Genomic DNA, 20,122 nt, shown 5'->3' on the forward strand with positions numbered 1-20,122 from the left:
TCCCATGCTAATGACATGGGACCAAGTGGCTGCAAATGTAAATACTTTTGGTAGCAATCCAGCTGATTTACCTCCGAACTCCTTATGTTTCTCTTTGTACCCAGTAAAGTGCGGTTTCAGGAAAGTTACCTTTTTTGTCAAAGAAAAAGCCTGATATGTTTGAAAAAAAGCCATTCTGATTGTATGCCCTTGTGCTTCTGTAGCATGTACAACATTGATTGGTTTCCATGTGCATTTCGGCCATACATATTCTCCTCCAATTAGCAAAGTAATGTCTGTGGCCCAGCAAAACATGGGCTTTTTGCACATGTGCAAGTCCACTTTTTGTTTTAACCTGTAGATTGAAAGGTTTGATGTATTAAATATTCTGATACGTTCTACTATTATGATTAATGTATAATAAGATTATAATTGATTTATTTCTGTAATAGCATTTGTCTATTGTCATATATTATTGCACTGTGTAATGGTATTGTATCTTGTCAATGTTTTATTTTAATATTCTCAAGTTAATGCAGACTTTTAAAAATGTGTAACTATTATTTTATTTTTATTCATGTTAATTATTATGCCTTCATTACTTTTTATTATGTTTCATTATATATATATAATTACAATTATTTAAAAAAAATCATTTTACAGTTGTATTACTGGTTCAATTATTGCACGTTTTAATTATCAATTTATTAATTATCTTAACTTTTAAACTTTTAGTTAACTATAAATCTGCCTGGCAATGCATCGGTCGCACGGCCATATTACTTATATAAGTTAAATGATGGCGCAAACTGCAGATTCATTGGTGGAACTGTTCTCTAATGGTACATGATTCTGATCCTTTCATTTGCCCCATAAAATGACCCCTGTGACTGTTACCATTAAAACCATAGCTACAAATGGTAACTGTCTTCCTAGATGTATCCACTATAAAGGCAGACTCCTGTTTAGTAGGCACCACCAGTGCTGTTCAAGGTGTTCATTTATGGACCTTGCAACCACAAGAACGCTTAGCCGTATGCACTTTTACCCCCAAATAGACAAAACATGACCCTTGACTAAAGCATACCAACAATCTTGACAACACTGCTTGTAATGACAATGTTGTTCTCCTCTGCCTTTACATGCCCCTCGCTCACTGCCTAAAGGACCTTCTTGAAATGACCAGGGGCCTGATCACGACTTCGGCGGTAACCCTTAAATCCAGCGGTAGCGCTAATACCACCGGATATAAGGGTCCGCCGAATCAGGGCTTTGGCGGATTTCGCCCCAGCTCCGAGCTGGGGTGAAATGCGCTGAAAATTTGCGCTATTACCGCCGGCCGGAAATCCGCCGGCGGTAAGAGCGCGAAAATTCCCCATTGAGCCCAATGGGGAATGGGGCATTCCCGAATGGGCTCAATGGGGAATGGGGAATTACTTTACCGCCAAACTCGTGATCCGGCGCTATTAGCGCCGGGGAGTTCGGCAGTAGGGCTATTACCGCCGGCGGTAACGGCCAAGTCGTGATCGTATATGTCAATATAAAAAATTCTGAGCTGTTGCTAAAAGTAGTGTGAAAAGTCAACAGTCTTCCCTCCAGTTTCCAGCACCACCATTCTGAGGTGGGCGGAAGTATTGTGCGTGGGGGGGCGGGGTGGTGAGAGGGGAGATGTTGTGATTTCCTGCAGCCTAAACTGTTGAAAACTCCTGATGTGTTGGGAACATGTCCTTCACTGGCAGTTCAAACATTGCTTTAAAGACTGCCACTTTTCCAGTACTTCAAATAACAATCCCCTCGCAGTGCCTGCCCTGCATTCCTCATGGTTACTAAGGCTGTTGTGAAGCAGTACATCTGATACATGCAAAAGTGGCGGCTTTCCTTCCAGGCTGCCACATTATCACTTTAACAGAATATGGTGCTGTTAAGGAAAGTTTTCGTTTTTCATCAAAGAACACTTTCCTTTTTTGCATGCACCTCAAAATCAGGACCTCACTAAGTAACCTTTATCTATTTATGGGCAAACTAGTACTTAAAGAACACAAGGTCACATTGCCAGTTGGTGCTATACGAAATCTCATATTTATATATATTCATTTTTTTAAATATTTATTTATAACATTTCTGTAACACCCAGAGCCTGGGGTATCACGTCATTTGGTACAAAAGACAGCAGTAAGAAGGTAACAGGTACAGTTAATCATAGTTGTCAAAAAGCCAGGTTTTTACATGTTTTTTGAAGGTAGGGTACGATTGTTCATTTCTAATGATGGGCGGAAGCGAGTTCCAGAGCGTAGGAGCGGTGACACAGAAGCTGACACCCCCTGCTCTTTTGTTCTTAAAGCAGGGAGTGTGCAGTCAGATACTGGAGCTGAATCCTAATGAGCGCACTGGGACTTTCTGGGTGATACAGTTGTTGAGGTAACAGGACGCCTCTTTGTAGATGCACATATGGGCAAAAGAGTTTCAAAGTCAAGGCGAGCTTTGATTGGCAGCCAGTGGATTTCACGTCTGGTTGCCGAGATGTGGTCAGATCGCTGTAAACCAAGGGCAGAGCAAAGTACTTTATTCTGGAGTAGTTGTTGCAAGATTGGATGCCAAGGTGCCCATAAATTGAACTTTGCAGTAATCCAGTTTTGTGAGCATAAGTGCTCGTGCAAGTGTAAAGCAGTTACTCTGAGAGAGGAATTTCCTGCTCAGGTAGATGAGCCTGGATGTGTAGGCTGTGGCAGAAGCAAGTGCATTTGTGTGCCTGCTCATGGTAAGGTCAGCTTCAAGGTGGACACCCAGTTTTTTGACTTGTTTCAGGACTGGGATGATAGACCCATCGATTCTGAATGTAGTGAAGGAAGTGTCAGGGTTTTTTAGCGGATTGGGGAGCCAACAAAGAGTAGCTCCTTCTTCTCTGCATTTAGGCAGAGGTTGTGGGTGGCCATCCAGTTTTGTATGATGCCCGTTAACTCTGTTAACTGTGTCAGTTTCCCGGATGTTGTCACCTGTGACAGGGATGAGTATTTGGGTATCCTCTGCAAAGTTAGTGTAGATGATGCCCAGAGAGTCCAGGAGGTCAAACAGTGGCATGGTGTGTGTGCTGTAGAGTGTGGGTGAAAGGCAGGAGCCTTGTGGGACACCTAGTGGGGTAAGGATAGGGTCAGCCACAGCCTCTCCAATGAATACTCGAGTGGTGCAATTTCTGAGGAATGATTTGATCCATGAAGAGGCTTCGGGTGAGAAGTGGAAGTGATGTGAAAGGTGGCAGCAAAGGGTGTCGTGGTCAACCAGATCCAACGATATGGACAGATGTGGCAGGAGAAGGATAGCTATATTGCCCGAATCTCAGATATTTTCCATTTGGATTTACAGATCAAGAAGGGCAGTTTCCGTGCTATGTTTTGGGCGGAAGCCAGATTGTCTCATTCCGAGTAAGTAGGCTAAGCAGTCAAGTATTTTAATCAGAAAAGGGATCTTAGCAATGGAGTGATAGTTAGTGGGGTTAGAATGATGAAAAGAGGGGTTTTTTCAGGTGTGGTGTGGTCTAGGCTGCTTTGATACTCAAGGGTACAGTGCAGGCCAAGAAGGATGCGTTGACAAAGTCAGTGATGATGGGAGCCAAGGTAGGAGCGCAGACCTATGTAAGCAGGGAATGTGTCTCCTTTGCAGTTCAAGGGTTTTAGAGATAGAATGGTAGCTAGAACCTGTTCTTGCGTGATGTAGTTAAATTTGAAAGGACGGGTAGAGGCGCAGTGAGCTGCCTTAGTGTGGTAAAGTTCATTTTGCATGGGTGCTTTGACTGTGAGCATGGCTTTTCTAGTATTGATTTTGTCATGAAGAGACTCAATTCTGGAAGAGGGGGCATTTTGGATGCTAGTATACCTAGCTTTGTCATTGAGGGATCGTGGAGATAATGGGTATAGGGGTCTCAAGTTTTCTCAGGATAGAGAAAAGCTCTTTGGAATGGGAGCTAGCGTTTGCAAATCTCCTGTATGATTCGGCCTTGAGGGTGATGTTGGCTTTCTTGTAAGAACAGGAGGCAGTGGTGAGTGGTGCCTTCTACAGAGCGGTTCGAGGGCTCTTTTATTCCTGCGTAAAGTGACAAGATCCTCTGAGAAACAGGTATTGTTGGGCTTGTGTGGTTTGGGTATTTTAGCTTTAATCGGGGCATGCATGTCCATGGTGTGGAGGAGGCTGGCATGGTAGTGGTTGGCAAGTTTCTGAGGGTTCTTGTTAAAGGACGTGGAGCAGGACTCGAGCGAGGTAATGATTGTTGGCTGAAGGAGTTCATGTGACAGTTTACGGGTGTTCTGTACTAGAACAGGGCTCAGCGCCGATGAGCAGACTTTGTGGGGGATGGCGAGGGAAAGCTTAAAGTGGATTTAGCAGTGGTCTGACCATGGTATTGCGTCAATGGAGGCGATTGTGGTACTAATTTCAATGGAAGGGGATCCAAAACAATTCTCCTAATTTACTAACTCACTTTGTCACATGTAATGCTGGTGTATTGTAACTTGCATGACTTCTGCCATTTTGTCAGCATCCTGGCACTAGATACTGCTAGATAAGGGGTGGAAAGGATAGTTGAAGTGGAGGCAGTGAATCTTGATGTACTGATGTCTGCTGATTCAGAAGTACTCACTATTTGTGTGCCAGTGATAACCAATGGGAGCTCCACACGTCAGTGGTGTGTTCTCGTATGAGTCCCAGGTGTTATGCTCTATTGTGTACCTGTGAAATTCACCCTAGGAGCATGGGTGGGTGTGGTGGGATGAAAGAGCAGGTAAGGGTATGTAAGGCTGGGTGTGTGTTAATTGGTTGATGTGTGGGGTGGAAGGTGGAAGAGGGAGCAACATGGTGATGATGAAATAGTTGGTTGGTTGGTGAAGAAGGTTTGTTATTCGAGAACCTGTGGGTGCAACCCAAGTCAGGGGTCCATATCCTTTGGGAAATTTGGTAATAGAGATTTAAAGTGAGATTTCACTCCAGCCTATGTTACCTGAGACCAACATGTGGCGTAGCTCTTGGAGTTCAATGGAAAAGCATTCATCAACCGCACAGTGTAATTAATGTTTATGGAGGGATGTGCACTAACCAGATTGTGTGACCTGGAACATCACACATCAAACGTATAATATCAAGACACAGAGTGCTATTTAGGGGTGTTATATGATGCCTGCACTCTGCATGATCTATCCAATGTTGCTCACTGATGCTGCTCTACTTTGCTGTAGATCCTTTGCGGAAGCCAACCCCCTCTTCCTCCTCACCCTCCTCTCCTAATCAGCGTCAACCGAAGGAGAAACAAGATTCACCCAGCTCTCCGAAAAGAAAGGAAGAGGCGGTGGCTGGAACAATCCCAGGGGAGGGAGCATCAGGTACAAATAATGATGAAATGTGGAGAGGGTAGAAAGCAATATTAAAGTGGCATTCAAGTTAAAATGAGACACGCACACAAGTCAGGAAATGTGAACAATAAAGGGTGCAGGTCAATGCAGTTACTGTTATTACCTGTGGCCTGAAAGAATGTATATTAAAGTTTTTAATCTTTGCCATCACATTAAAATAGTTCTGAATTAAAAAACACATACTTTATATTGTTTTCAAAAAATCAAAATTGAAATTTAAAGACATGCAACTCCAAAATATCAAAACATTCCATCCTACCTATTACATAATTCATTGTTTCTTTCTGTATGTCAGGTTTATACTTTGTACTTTTGGATAAAAACAATTCTGTTCCGGAGAAGACCATTAAAACCAGGGCTCACCCATTTATTGAGGGGCGCTTGGCTCCACACCACTACTTATGTTAAATGGAAGGAGGAAGCCAACGCTGTCCAGTTAAAAGCATCGAATGAAAAAGGATCGAATGCAAAAGGATCGACACAATATGGCCGAAAACAAAAGGATCAACATTTTTTTTAAATTATATATTTTTTTGGGGGTTTCAGTATAGGTAAAAAAAAATGTTTTTTACCAAAAAAACGGGGGTTGGGGGGGACCCTCCCAAAAAACAAAAAGTTAAATAAAAAAAAAATGTCGATCCTTTTGTTTTCAGTACTTTTGAGTCGATCCTTTGACCATTCGACCCTTTTTTTTTTTATCCTTTAACCTATAACCAAAGTCAACTATTGCTGCTGTAATCAGCAACTCTAGGGGTGAAGTGCAGTCACGCTGCTTCTCTGATGGCTTTCAAAGGGAGGTAGCACCCCTGACTCACTTAATTAGACTACCTACTAGTTTATAAATGGTTACTGAAAGCTTCTGTCCCCAGATCTTCAAAAGGCCCTCTGCCTGGATTCTCCGCCTGGTACTGGATTACTGTGACCCTCTAAAGCATGCCTCCTTTGAGTCCCTGGTTCTGCCCACAAGCTCTCAGGAGGCTCAACCTCTTCCACATATGGCATGGGGAGACCAACTCTGGGTAATAGGGTGATTGTGGCACTAAGGCCTCTAATTTGTGGATGGCCCATTCCTTCCTGGTTTTACCTGGCCCGATTGACCTGGGCCCCATGTACCCAGCCCCTTGCCTTGGGGGTATCCCGTTACCCTCCTTAACTCCAATGTTCTCCTGGTTTAGATTTCGAGGCCACAATGTTTGGGTAAATCAATAGTGTCTTGTCTGCTTCCTGACTTAGTGGTCAATCATGGAAGTTCATGGAGGACTGGCTCCCGCTTCTGTGATTGTGAGAGTTTCTTGTGCTCTTTTGTCAGTCCTGGGAGGTCAGATGGTACTTTAGGGAATCCTTAATGTATCACCTTCAGCGGTCACATCACAGTAAGCGTGGCTGCCCTGGCCCCCAAACGACTTCAGTCTCTCTTGGCTGGTGTGGTCAAGGTAACTTCATAGCAGTATCCCCAATGTGTGGCTGAAGGCGATGCCCTATGGGTACTCTGGGGAGAGATAGTGCACCTCGGTCATGGCGACAGGCCATAGAACCCACAGGGCATGGCCTTATAGCCATTCATTGTAGGTTATGATGAATGGTGAATTGCTTAGGGCATGATCATAGATATTGGATAATGTAGGTAGGGGCATAGGCCATTCCTGTGCAGAGAAAAGTGAGAACGACAGTGGTCATGGACAGCACAGGCCATTTCAGGAGTTTAGGACTTTGGAACGTGTTTATTTCGGTCTTAACAAACTATGGTCCTCATCAGAAGTTGAACGGTATCCCGGCAGTAAATCCACCGGGATATTGCACAATGCAAATAATGTTACCACAACTTGGTCCTGCACTACTAGTGCCAGATCCCAAGTTGCGGTGTAAGTCCCCATTTGATTTAGTCCATAGGACTCAATGGGGCATATTCGGTGCAATTACACCGGCGGTAAGCTGGAGATGAATCCTGCAAGATTCTCCCAAACTCGGGATTGGGCTGTGCGGTAATGTGGAGGAAATAGCGTTAGCGCCGCCTTTGTACCACCCCGCCCAACCCCTGATTAGGCTCTATACCTCCAAATGGGTCTAGGTGGATACGATAGGGATAATAACCACAAAAGTAATCAGGGAATTTGTGGCAAATATTTTTGAAAGAGACAGGATCCCATAATATATGCTGACAAAAAATAGGGTTCAATCTGTGTCTGAAGATATTCACGGCTTCGTAAGAGACCTCAGTGTGCATCATTATCGAACCGCCATTCTGCCACTAATGGATTTATGGAGAGAATGGACAAGTGGGTAAAAATTGTATTTAGGCACTGGTGCTCCAACAGGAATATTGTATTAGCGCGTGAAAAGAGACACATTGGCCCTCATTACGAATCTGCGGGTTACCAGCAGACTCGCCTTATCGTTTCCACTGCCCGGGATATTACAGGTGGCGGAGGAACGGTAAGTTCCCATTCCCATGGAGTCCTATAGAACTCCATGGGAATGGGAACCCTGAAGTACCGGCACCGCTAGTAATGGTGCTCGTGCTTCACGGAAAAATCTGCCGGACGGGGCCAGAACCACTGGCAGGTCAGGCCTGCCGGCAGTTCACATCCCCTACCGGCAGACTCAAAGTGGGCCGGTCCAGAAAAGGTGCCGCTAACCTTGTCATCGGCACCTTTATTTCCGGACCAGCTCACTTATAATGAGGGCCATTGTTTTCTGTATCGCTTGCAAATCTTGAGTATTGACCTTTTTGCGTTTGCTAATTCTATGCTCATCCTTTAGCTCGTGGAATGAGAACATTTACTTGTTTGCAGGCACGAGCATGGCAATTTTATTCCACGTCCTTAGCAACTGAGGAGCTATTTCACTCTCTGCTTCCTTGCTTTTTTGCAATGTATTCTCAGTGCTGGGAAGTCGAAATGTCAATGCAAAAAGGTGTGAGAATAAAGGAATGGCTCGGAAGTGGATATAGTCACATGAGAAGTTCATTGTAGTGCTCTGTTGTTTTTCTCCAGGGGACACGAGCGTTTTTCATTATGTTCCTTAATTTGTCCTTAAATAGATCATTTAAATAAATTACCTTTCTAAAATGCCTTTTCATAACGGTCGTTTAGAATCGCACGAATGGATCACTTTGCCTGATTACAGTGCTTAGGTGAAAATCTTGACATATGCAATTCTAGTAGGGAAACATAGAGCCCCACTTGGAGTGCATGGTTATCTGCTTCCAACATGTAAGGTGTTGGAGGCACCAATGCCTCAACCCTGATGCCCTAGGGTTGACGCGCTTAACACATTAAAAAATTAATAAAAATAAGATAAGGTGGCGACGCCTGTATGCAACGGTTCTATGTCATCTGGTCAAATCTATTTCATCATTTTTTTGCAGGACGATTTTGCCATAAATAAATGCGGGGAAACCCCCCGCAGCCCACTCTTAACCCTCCTACATTAATTATTCTCCTAAACCCACCCCCTATATATATATTTGTGGCAAAATCCGATGAGAAAAACGCTACAAAATCTACTTTGACAAATTCTACTGCAGCAAAAACTCCCTATCCCCTACGCAAGCCTAATGGACACTGTCACTGCCAATTAAAAAAGGAACACTTGCTGACAATTTACTCTCTGTAATATTACATATATGTCAGAACAGGTGAACAGCCTACAATGCGGGTCATTGGTCAATGAGCGGAGTGCAAAATTAAAGCATAAAAGCAAGGCATAATGCTTTTCACGCTTTCATTCTACACTCCATATAATTTTTGCCCACTTCCAAGGAGTAGACGGGGCACGAAGCAGACTTTGCATCTTCGCTGAGGTTTTCTTTCTCCGTTTTGAAAAAGCACCAGTTTCACTCCTGTGTGTGTTTTTCATGCAGACATAAAACAAATGGATTCCAATGGAATCCTCATCAGATTAGCACACAGTAATGAGAAGGTGGATTACATAGGAATCCATTAGTAAACGTAGTCTGCAAAGCGGAATTTACAGGTGGTGCTTACTTTTTTTCCAAAGCAGAGAATAAACCTAAAGAGGAAAGGCAATTTCCCTTGGTTTCACTCTTCAGTTTTACACCATGCTTTGTAAACGTTTAAAATTGCATGCAGAGGGACCCAACAGCCCACAAGTGCTAACATTAGTGGTCTCGTGCATGCAATTACCATTTTGAATAAAATGACCCCAATCTGACCGATCATGTTTCTGATGAAAAGAAGAACTTGCTTGAAAGGTGTGGACTGTGAACACTTCCTACTGGGGACTTATGCAACCTTTGCATGATTGGTGTGCATAGTTGTTCACCCATTTTCTCTTGATATCATCTATGCTTTAAGGCTCCTTGCCATCAGATTTTAATATGTAAATATTACCTACAGGTATTACATACAATAAAGGTGTGTTTTTACAATGAGCTTGTTTGGAATTTTGTGCTACTCTTGTAATTCTTGTTCAGAGAAAGAATACACCATGAATAGCAGAAAAAATATCTTGTGCATTCTGCTGGCTCCCCTTGCCATAGAGAATCCCTACAAAATTAGCACAAGTAGTGCAAACGCAGTGTAATGCACCTCATTCCCAAAACTGTGTTGGCATTTGCTCGCGCTAGAGAACCCAGGCCGTAGCGGTGGCGAGTAAAGTACAGACAGCTGGAAACATTCTATATACAAACAAGGGGCACAACAACAGGAGGACATTTTGTTGTGGCATCTCAGAATGTATGCATAAAAATGATGGAAGAATGAGATATGATTCTGAAACCTCTGTTTAAATATGGGACCATTTGTATGCATGTTATGAGCTGAGTATTCTTCTAGTATAAAAAAGATCTGTGTAGTTACCAGATAAAGATGCCCTTCTCAGGGCCCCTTAAATAACAAAAGGTACTGTCTAGGGACAAACAATATCTACATATAAAGTTCTTGAATGGAAATATGTTAACACATATATTTTGAAAAACTAAAGACAAAAAGGCTCACATATGTGTATCAACACATCATTATGTTTCAACATGTCACATATTCAAAAAACAATTACAAAGGAACCCCTTTAAACTAATTGCGTTAAACAAAAATATATATTTAATTTTATTTTCATCGAAAATAATTTATAAAGATGCACAAAAAGGTGTACATAATACAGTAGGAGGAGAACCTTTAGAGGTGTGAGCGTGGGATTACATTGCACAAACAGGACAAGTTTAAATGGGATAAATTGGCCTACGAGCAAGGTCCTATTTATATGTTTGCTAAACATTTTGACCAACCTATCAAAGATCAATTAAAGAAACAAACTTCTGGCCTAAAGGAGACAATTACATTAAAAACAGACACAACGAGCTCGATAATAGATTCTTCAGATCCTGAAATTAAATCTACACGTTTACATTTTTTAGAGGAATTTAAACTGTTGTACATGGAAATCAAATTAGAACACAAGACAAGGCGATGTCCACCTTGGAGAGGAAAAGGAGAAAAAAGAGGAACACCAGATGTGGTACATGATCCTCTAGAAGGGACCTCTCAAAATTGGATTAGACGATATGGCAGGGGCGGGAGAGGCTGGCTGATGAAAAACACAAAGTGAGATTTATAAATTTTCAGGAAGAACGATCACTCATGTTGATAAATATATTCTTGAACTAGGTTTATACTTTTCACCAACTTGTCATTTTGATTTTACCACTGCTCATATTGATTTGTTCAAATTTACTAGAAAATTTAAATTGACAAAATTTGTTTCTATTAAACAAACTCCAGGATCCTCTGATTTAGAGCCTGAAATCAATCCTTTATCAGTAAAAGACATTTCCACTTTATTATATCTTGATATCTTAGACATTGTGGAAAATAGCTATGATACAACTTTAAAAGGTCAAGACATAACAAATAGATTTGTGATTCCTACTAATTTCATTACCAAAAGTAACTTAAAAAGAAAATCTAAATTTTGCCCCAATCTAATTGAAAATAAGATTGTTGTCTTTGATGAATTGGTCATCAAAGACGTGATATGTTTGCCAAATGTATCTAGAAAGCATGATCTCAATCTAGAGAAACAACTTGCACTAGAGAATTTTAAACCTCATGATACCATCGTAATCAGATAAGCCCATAAGGGTGGAGGTGTCATCCTTTGTGATAAAACAATCTCTATCTAGATGAGGCAAATTGGCAATTGAAAGATTTTGATTACTATGAATCTGTGAATCCTGAGGTTTGGACACATGTACAAATATTATTTGATCAATAACTAGAAACATGGAAAAGTAAAAATATATTACATTAGGAAGATATTCTGTTTCTAAAACACCAATCTCCAGTTATTCCCATTCTATATCAACTCCCCAAAGTAAAGTACTTTGAATCCTCCTGGGAGACCGAAGGTTTCTTGTAATAATTCTAGATTGGAAGCTACTTCAAAGTTTTTGGACAGTCATTTTCAACCTTTCGTGCTGAGTTTGAACACCCATATTTGTGATACTTCTGATTTATTGGTCAAATTACAGAGCATGAAGTGGAAAGACAGTTACATTTTAGTCTCCTTAGATGTGTCATCTTTATATACCAGTATTAAACATACTAATGGTATTGAAGCTTGCAGATACTACTTAAATTCTAGATCTGTAAACTTCAAACAACAAAATGAAATGCTTATTACCATGCTACAATTCTGTCTTGAGCAAAATATATTCATGTTCAATGAAAAATACAGACAGAAAAAAAGAATGGCGATAGGCTCTTGTATGGCTCCTACATGTGCCAATCTATATATGGGATGGTGGAATGAAATCATTGCATGGTCTGAAAAACACTACACATATTTGGACCATATTGTGATTTGGTATCCCTTTATTGATTAAATAATTCTGATTTGGAATGTTACAGAGATCTTTTATATGAATTTGATGGTATTTTGAATGACAATGGGTCGATTTTATGGGTGAGCCAATCCGATAAAAATCTCAGAATACATTTTGGTACTACCGGTTCCAGCAGTTTTACGGGCCGGCTCACTCCGAGTCTGCCGGTAGGGGCAGTGAACTACCAGCAGCTCTGAACTACCGGGTGTTCAGGCCCCCATAGGCAGAGAAATTACTGAATCACCAGCACTGTTAACAACAATGCCAGTGATTCGGTACTTCCCATTCCATGGATTCCTCTGGGACTCCATGGAATGGGAACGTACTGCTGTTGCCGGTACCCGCAATATCCTGGTAACACTGGGATATCAGGTGCCAGTAATGGTAAGGCGAGTTTGCCGGTGACCTGCCAGTAACACAGGCGGGTTACCGGCAAACTCGTAATGAGGCACAATTAATTGAACTTACAACTAAACATTACATTTAATATTGAAAAACACATTTTTCTTGATGTAATCCTCCAAATTAAAGAAAATGAATTAATCAGCAAACCATATATACCACATCTAATTCTATTTTGCATGCCAGAAGCCATCACCTTAAGTCTTTGATTAATAGCATTTCATTTGGTGAATTTCTCGGGCCATAAGAAATTATTCTAAAATGGAAGATTTCATTAAAGAAGCAAAAACCATTGGGAAATGTTTCATTAAAAGTAGTTATTATTTTAGGAACTATTGCTACCACATATGCCAAAGCAAATTCTAAAAATCTTGGTGAACCTTTAAAGAGGAAATTGAATAAGAATGATACTCAAGAACCTATACGATTCCTCACCATATTTAATTGTCAAGTGATTGCTATCAGAAAGATTCTAGCCAAACATTGGGACAATCTCCAGAGGAACAAAGATCTTTGTGAGCATTTCAGAAAACACCCTGAAATTACTTTTTCTAAAGCCCCAACCTTGAAAGAGGCTATATCTCAGAGGATGGTACAGGTTAGCCAACGAGACACCAATTGGCTATCAAAATGGAAATGACCCAATGGTTTTTACAAATGCAATAAATGTGAACTTTGTGAATTGGCTATGGGAATAATCAATTTAAATATACAAACTCTAGAATTTGGTTAGTAAAAATGTAATTACATGTCTTACCAAATATGTTGTATATGAAAACTCTTCTTATGGTCTTCTTATTTAGGTTATAACATATGTTATTTGACAGCCCATATCTTGATTTGAATTTGAATTATTTATTACGCGCACCAGACAGAATAAACCATATTCGGGCGCAGATGATAACTAAGAAAAGAGAAGAAAGCATAGCATAGCAGACATTCTAATTTGATTAATTTTTATCGTTTATTTAAATAAAAACATTTTCAGTCTCTTTCTGAAAAGGTTCAAAGTTTCACACTTTCTAATTTCAAGTGGAAGTTGGTTCCAAACTTTAGGACCATAAGCTCCAAAACTTCTGTCTCCTCTCGAGACATATTTTGTTCATGGAGGCAGAGTAAGAGCTTATCCTCTGAACGTAGATTCTTTTTTGGCTGGTATAATAACATTTTATCAGCCAGGTATGTAGGAGCAAGCCCTTTAAAACATTTGAATACTAGGCATGACATCTTAAATTTGATTCTGTCCTCCACCATCAACCAATGGAAAGATCTCCGCATTGATGACACATGGGGCCTCATTACACGGAAGGCGGTAATCCAGGGTGCTATTAGCACCCTGGACCATGCCGGTAAATTACCGGCACCGCCTTGGCGGAAAGGGGATTTACCGCCCCATTCCAAGGTTGGAGGGGCGGTAAATCCCCCTTCCGCCATTGCCCTTCCCCATTCCCATTTCTGCCCCATAGGGCTCTATGGGAATGGGGAAGGCGCTAATTACGGCACCGCAATTTTACGGTGCCGTAATTAGCTCCGAGGTCCCTTAGCGGGTTGGTACTTAACGCCTGCAAGAAGCAGGCGTTAATTCCTCCAACCCGCAAAGGGACCTCATAGTACGGCGGTAAGGGTTAACGGTCACCGTTGCCATTAACAGTGACCGTTAACCCTTACCGCCGTCCGTGTAATGAGGCCCATGGTCTCTTTTCTTCAGATTTCCAATTACTCTTACTGCTGTATTCTGTGCTCTTTGGAGTCTCCCCTTTGTTTTTTAGGAACTCCTGCTAACAAGCTATTGCAGTAATCCAGGAGGGGGTTGGTCATTGCCACCACCACAACTGCCCTGTCTTCCATCGGAATATAGGGGAGTATCTGTCATGGCCACAGGTCATTGGCCAGTCACTTCGCATCCTAGAGGGTCCCAAAGGACCCAGTCTTGGTGCCTTTGGCACCAGGCTCATTATAAAGTGTGCTTTGCACACAGACTGTTGAAGGCACGTGCATGTGGGCAGGGCGGGGCCCTAGCAATGCATGGAAGGCACGTGCAGAAAGCAGGAGGAGTGGCAAGGTAGGGCCTCAAGGCGGGGCCTAAAGGGAGTGGCTGGGGCCAGACTATATAAGCCAGCCCCACCCGCATGCTGGAGCTTCACGTTAGTCTGCTAGAGCAGCATAACGCTTACTGCCGTTCAGAAGACCTTACCTGTTTCAGCACGTATATCCTCAGTCTCTGGAACCCTCCAGCATTTTACCTTGAGGTGAACCACACCACTGCTTCACTTCTGCAGCTACGCGCGCATTTTACCTGAGTAAGTCGCACCTTCGCTGGAAGCACTGCTATCGCTTCACTTCCGCAACTACGCGCGCATCTTGTCTGGGTCAGCCGCACCATCGCTGGAAGCACTGCTATCGCTTCACCTTCTGCAGCCAAGTGCATATCTTACCTGGATCTGCAGCCCCTTGCGGGTACCACCCAGCATCTTTACCAGTGCCGAAGCTTCCATCAACACGGGATCTTCTTCCGACGCACCATCCTCGAGGATCTCTGGCCGCCTGTCGGAGTTCGGAAACCACCCATCAAGCACTGATCAGCTGCACCTGCAAAGGGAAAGCAGTTCAGACCTCACACCTAGTCATTCCAGTACTTATAGTCCACCCTCAGCAACCATCAAGGGTACACACCTTGGAGGTGTATATCGACAGTGGAGCAATTGGTAACTATATTGATCAGGATCTAGCCGCACGAATAGGCCTCGCAGGCGAAAAACGTAACTGCAGTGGATGGCTCTCAACCATCCTCAGGACCAGTAACTCAACACACCGAAAGGTTATGCTGATATGTCAGAACGGTCATCGAGAAGACATCTCTTTTGATCTTATTGGAGCACCACAGTTCCAGATGATCCTAAGAATGCCATGGCTGGAGACCCATAATAGACTGGAAAATACGAATGCTGACCTTTCTGCAAGAATGCGCCAAAACCTGTTATCCTAAGAACTTGCAGAAACCCAAATCCAAAGCAAAGGCACGTCTGGCCACATCCCATGCAGTCGAATATATGCCTTGGCCGAGCAAGAAAATCAACACCTACGAACCTACCTAGATCAGTACCTGGCGAACTGATTTATTCATCCTTCTAAGTCCCCTGCATCCTCAGCGCTCTTCTTCGTACCCAAGAAGGAAGGTAACCTCAGAATGTGAATCGATTACAGGGCTTTGAACCAAATTATGATTAAAAATAAGTATCCTCTACCACCCATCCCAGAACTACTCGACCAGGTAAAGAGTGCTTGGATCTACACGAAGCTAGACCTCTGGGGGGCGTATCACCTTGTACGAGTTAAAAGTGGCGACGAGTGGAAAACAGCATTCCGGACCAAATATGGACTTTTTGAGTAGCAGGTGATGCCCTTCGGGTTATGCAATGCACCAGCGGCATTTCAGTTCTTTATGAACAATGTACTCCACAAACTATTGGATGTCTGTGTTCTTGTTTACATTGACGATATCCTCATCTATTTGCAGTCCAAGGAAGATCATGTGGGCCATGTAAGAGCTGTGCTGGAAAATCTCCGTCAGCACCGATTGTTTGCCAAACTGGAAAAATGCTCCTTCCACATCACGGAGGTCGAATTTTTGGGATTTATGCTTACTCCATAGGTGTTCGAATGGGCACATGCAAGGTTGAGGCTATCCTCAAATGGCTTTCCCCGACCTCTACCAAAGGGTTACAAAGTGTGTTGGGATTTGTTAATTTTTACAGATGGTTTATACCACAATTCTCTCAGATTGTCCATCCGATCACATCCCTTCTAAAGAAGAATAAGAAATACTTATGGTCCGCCGAAGCAGAGAGCGCTTTTCAGGAATTGAAACAAGCCTTCACCGCGGCTCCTGTACTTCGACATCCTCAACCGGATCTACCCTATGTGGTTGAAACGGACGCCTCCAGCATTGCCATGGGAGCCGTGCTATCACAAAAGGACCCTGAGACGGGACAACTCCATCCCAGAGCATTTTGGTTTCGCAAATTTTCAGCACCTGAAAAGAACTATGCATTTACTGACTAAGAATTCTTGGCAATCAAAGGAGCCTTCAAGACCTGGAGACACTACCTATTAGGGGCCAAACACACAGTCACTGTTATTACTGATCACTGTAATCTACAATATTTAAAAACAGCTCAGTCCTCACGTCAACTCCGCTGGGCTTTATTCTTTGCTGAGTACGATTTTATAATAACCTATCGACCAGGAGTGCGTAACGGAAAGGCAGACACCCTATCGAGAATGGGAGAGGACCAAGACGCCTTCAATCCAGTTGACCCCATTGCCATGATCCACGAAGAATGGATTCAACACCAGTTTGCCGTAACTACCTGCTGGGAAGACTTAAAATTGATCCCCAAAGTCAGATGGACCAGACTGCCCAAAAGGAATGGTTGAGTAAGGGGGATCAATATTCTATCAAAAACAATCTGCCATACTTCCAGGGAAGACTATATGTTCAAGACAAGGAAACATGCACCAAAATAATAGCCAACTATCACGAGTCATTGGTGGAAGGACACCCTGGAATTGCCAAGACTAGAGCCAAAATCCATGGCAATTATTGGTGGCCCTCTTGGAGGAAGTATGTAAACCAGTTTGTTACCACTTGCGGTGTCTGCGCACAAAACAAAGCCCAAAAACTAAACCCTGCAGGGCTATTGAGACCATTAGGAGTACCACCGACACCATGGCATACTTTGTCACTGGACTTTATTACCGACCTGCCACCCTGTGATGGGTTTAATGCGATATTAGTAGTGGTAGACCTATTCTCCAAGATGGCGCACTTTATCCCACTGAAAGGACTTCCCACCGCTGCTTCTCTGGCCACAGTATTTCTGGAACAAATCGTTCGACTACATGGTTTCCCGTCTGTACTGGTTTCTGACCAGGGAACTCAGTTTGTTTCGGCCTTTTGGAAAAGTTGTTGTAAGATAGCCCAAATTGACATCTGGCTTTCCACAAGTCATCACCCCCAAGCCGATGGTCAAACGGAAAGGACGAACCAGACCCTGGAACAATACCTGAGATGTATGTTGCAACAAACAGGAGAGTCCTGGAAAAACATTCTCTGGCTAAGCGAATTCGCATACAACAACTCTATTCACACCAGCACCAAGCAGACCCCATTTTACACAATGAATGGTCGACACCCAAGAACATTCTCTTTTGATCCCCTTGACGAGTTGGAGATGCCGGCTGTTACATCATTGCATAGGATAATCACTCAATCCCTTAAAGAAGCCACTGAAAACTTGAACCGTGCTAAGGAGCAACAAAAGAAGTTTGCCGACTGACATAGGAGAGAGGCTCCACAATATCATGTCGGGGATAAAGTTTGGTTGGCATCCAAACACATTCCATTAAAATGACCCCGTGCCTTTCGACCACGATACCTGGGACCATATCCGATTAAGGCCATCATAAACCCTGCGGCCATGAAATTGGATTTACCAGCCAACATGCGAATCCACACAGTTTTTCATGTCTCTCTTCTAAAGCTAGTGAAACCAGACACACACATTTCAACACCACCTGAACCTGAGGTTATCGCAGGGGAACTGGAGTATGAGGTAAAAAGCATCCTGGACTCCAAGAAAGTATGCTCAAAACTTTATTATCTCATTGATTGGGAGGGCTACAGACCCCAGGATCGTTCCTGGGACACAGCCGAATTTGTCCATGCGCCACGACTCATCAAACAATTTCAACCCCACCACCACAACCTGAGGGAAGGGCAATCTGAGAAGGGCCTTGAGGGGGAATGCTGTCATGGCCACTGGTCATTGGCCAGTCACTTCGCATCCTGCAGGGTCCCATTGGACCCAGACTTGGCGCCTTTGGCACCAAGCTCATTATAAAGTGTGCTTTGCACAGACTGTTGAAGGCATGTGCATCTGGTCTGCATGCATGGAAGGCATGTGCAGAAGGCAGGAGGAGCGGCAAGGTGGGGCCGCAGGGCGGGGCCTAAAAGGAGTGGCTGGGGCCAGGCTATATAAGCCGGCCACACCCGCATGCTGGCGCTTCGCGTTAGTCTGCTAGAGCAGCGTAACGCTTACCGCCGTTCAGAAGACCTTTCCTGTTTCAGCACGTGTATCCTCAGTCTCCGGAACCCACCAGCATCTTGCCTTGAGGTCAGCCACACCATCGCTTCACTTCTGAAGCTACGCACGCATCTTACCTGAGTCAGCCGCACCTTTGCTGGAAGCACTGCTATCGCTTCCCCTTCTGCAGCCACGTGCATATCTTAGCTGGATCTGCAGCCTCTCGTGGGTGCCGCCCGGCATCTCTACCAGTCCCAAAGCTTCCATCAACACAGGATCTTCTTCCGACCCACCATCCTCGATGATCATCATCTTCAGCCGCCTGTCGGAGTTCGGAAACCGCCCATCAAGCACCGGTCAGCTGCACCTGCAAAGGGGAAGGAAACACAAGGTTAGCACTTGCATACACTTTCATACCCCAAGCAGCGAGCTTCAGGTAGAGGCCACTTACCTCTGGTAGCTCCTCCGGAGTAGACTTTGTCATCACACGTTCCTGGGTCATCTTCATACCTAAGGGAGAGAGAAAGGACAATATAGGGTTACGGGCAATAATCATGGAGGAAGATTAACACAATCAATACGAACAATAATCATATTTACAAAACTCACCTTCAAGACGGAATGGTCGCAGCCGGTCTGGACCTTCATGCCAAGGACCAGTGACGCAACTAGGTCCATCTACAGTGCCACTGCTGGAAGAAAGCAGGACAGAGAGCTCATCTTTCAATCAAAACAGGTGAGCCTGCATGGGCAAACTCTTGGTCACAACCTTCTGGCACGAAAGGGTTGAGGGGAATCCCGACGTCATCACGCCATTTTCACCGTCTCTCATCTTCTCTCAGGAGCATAACCAGTGTCCTGGGTCCTCGATAATGCAGTGGCTGGGGGAGAGAGCTCATCCACGGGAGCCAGGTCCAGGGAGGGATCCAACCGCGCCCCAACACCCCCGCGGAGACCAGGTGAGCGTAACAGTATCTTTTGTAATGATTGCAATGCAAAGTGAACTGTTTTCACTTTAGCTCCTACCTTCATCTCACTATTCAGATTCTCCTGCCACCAGCAAGTGTTCCCCTAACATCAGTGGAGGAGAACATTGCCTTTCCAATGGCTTTTTGTTCTTTGGGCTGAACAGTATGATTTCCGTTTTTCCTGCATTTAATTGTAAATGGTTATTATTCATCCATTCATTGAGTTCTTTCATGCATTGGTTAATTCTCTCAAAAACATCTTCACTGTTTTGAAGCTCAATATACAGCTGTGTATCATCCGCATATGAATGAAATAGCAGCCCATATTTCCTAAATAGCCTGAAAACAGGACAGGTGCAACCACCATTTGATTATCGTATACGGCTAAAAGAGCTGACTCTGTACCATGATTCGGGCGAAATCCCGACTGGAGGTTGTCCAGTAGTTTCT

At 43.5% G+C, this 20,122-nt stretch overlaps 1 protein-coding gene across 7 annotated transcripts in view; it reads left to right on the forward strand.

The window, feature by feature from the left end:
* The window catches only part of PRG4 (proteoglycan 4), a 422,062-nt gene that overhangs the window by 94,760 nt on the left and 307,180 nt on the right, over positions 1-20,122 (forward strand). For all 7 annotated transcript variants that reach the window (XM_069641367.1, XM_069641368.1, XM_069641372.1 and 4 more), the window contains one exon: positions 5,202-5,345. In XM_069641367.1, coding sequence (XP_069497468.1) covers positions 5,202-5,345 — 144 coding nt within the window. The remainder of the gene's footprint in view (positions 1-5,201; positions 5,346-20,122) is intronic.

This window comes from Ambystoma mexicanum, chromosome 1q (assembly GCF_040938575.1).
Source record: "Ambystoma mexicanum isolate Mex_15411 chromosome 1q, UKY_AmexF1_1, whole genome shotgun sequence".
Classification (NCBI taxonomy): Eukaryota; Metazoa; Chordata; class Amphibia; order Caudata; family Ambystomatidae; genus Ambystoma; species Ambystoma mexicanum.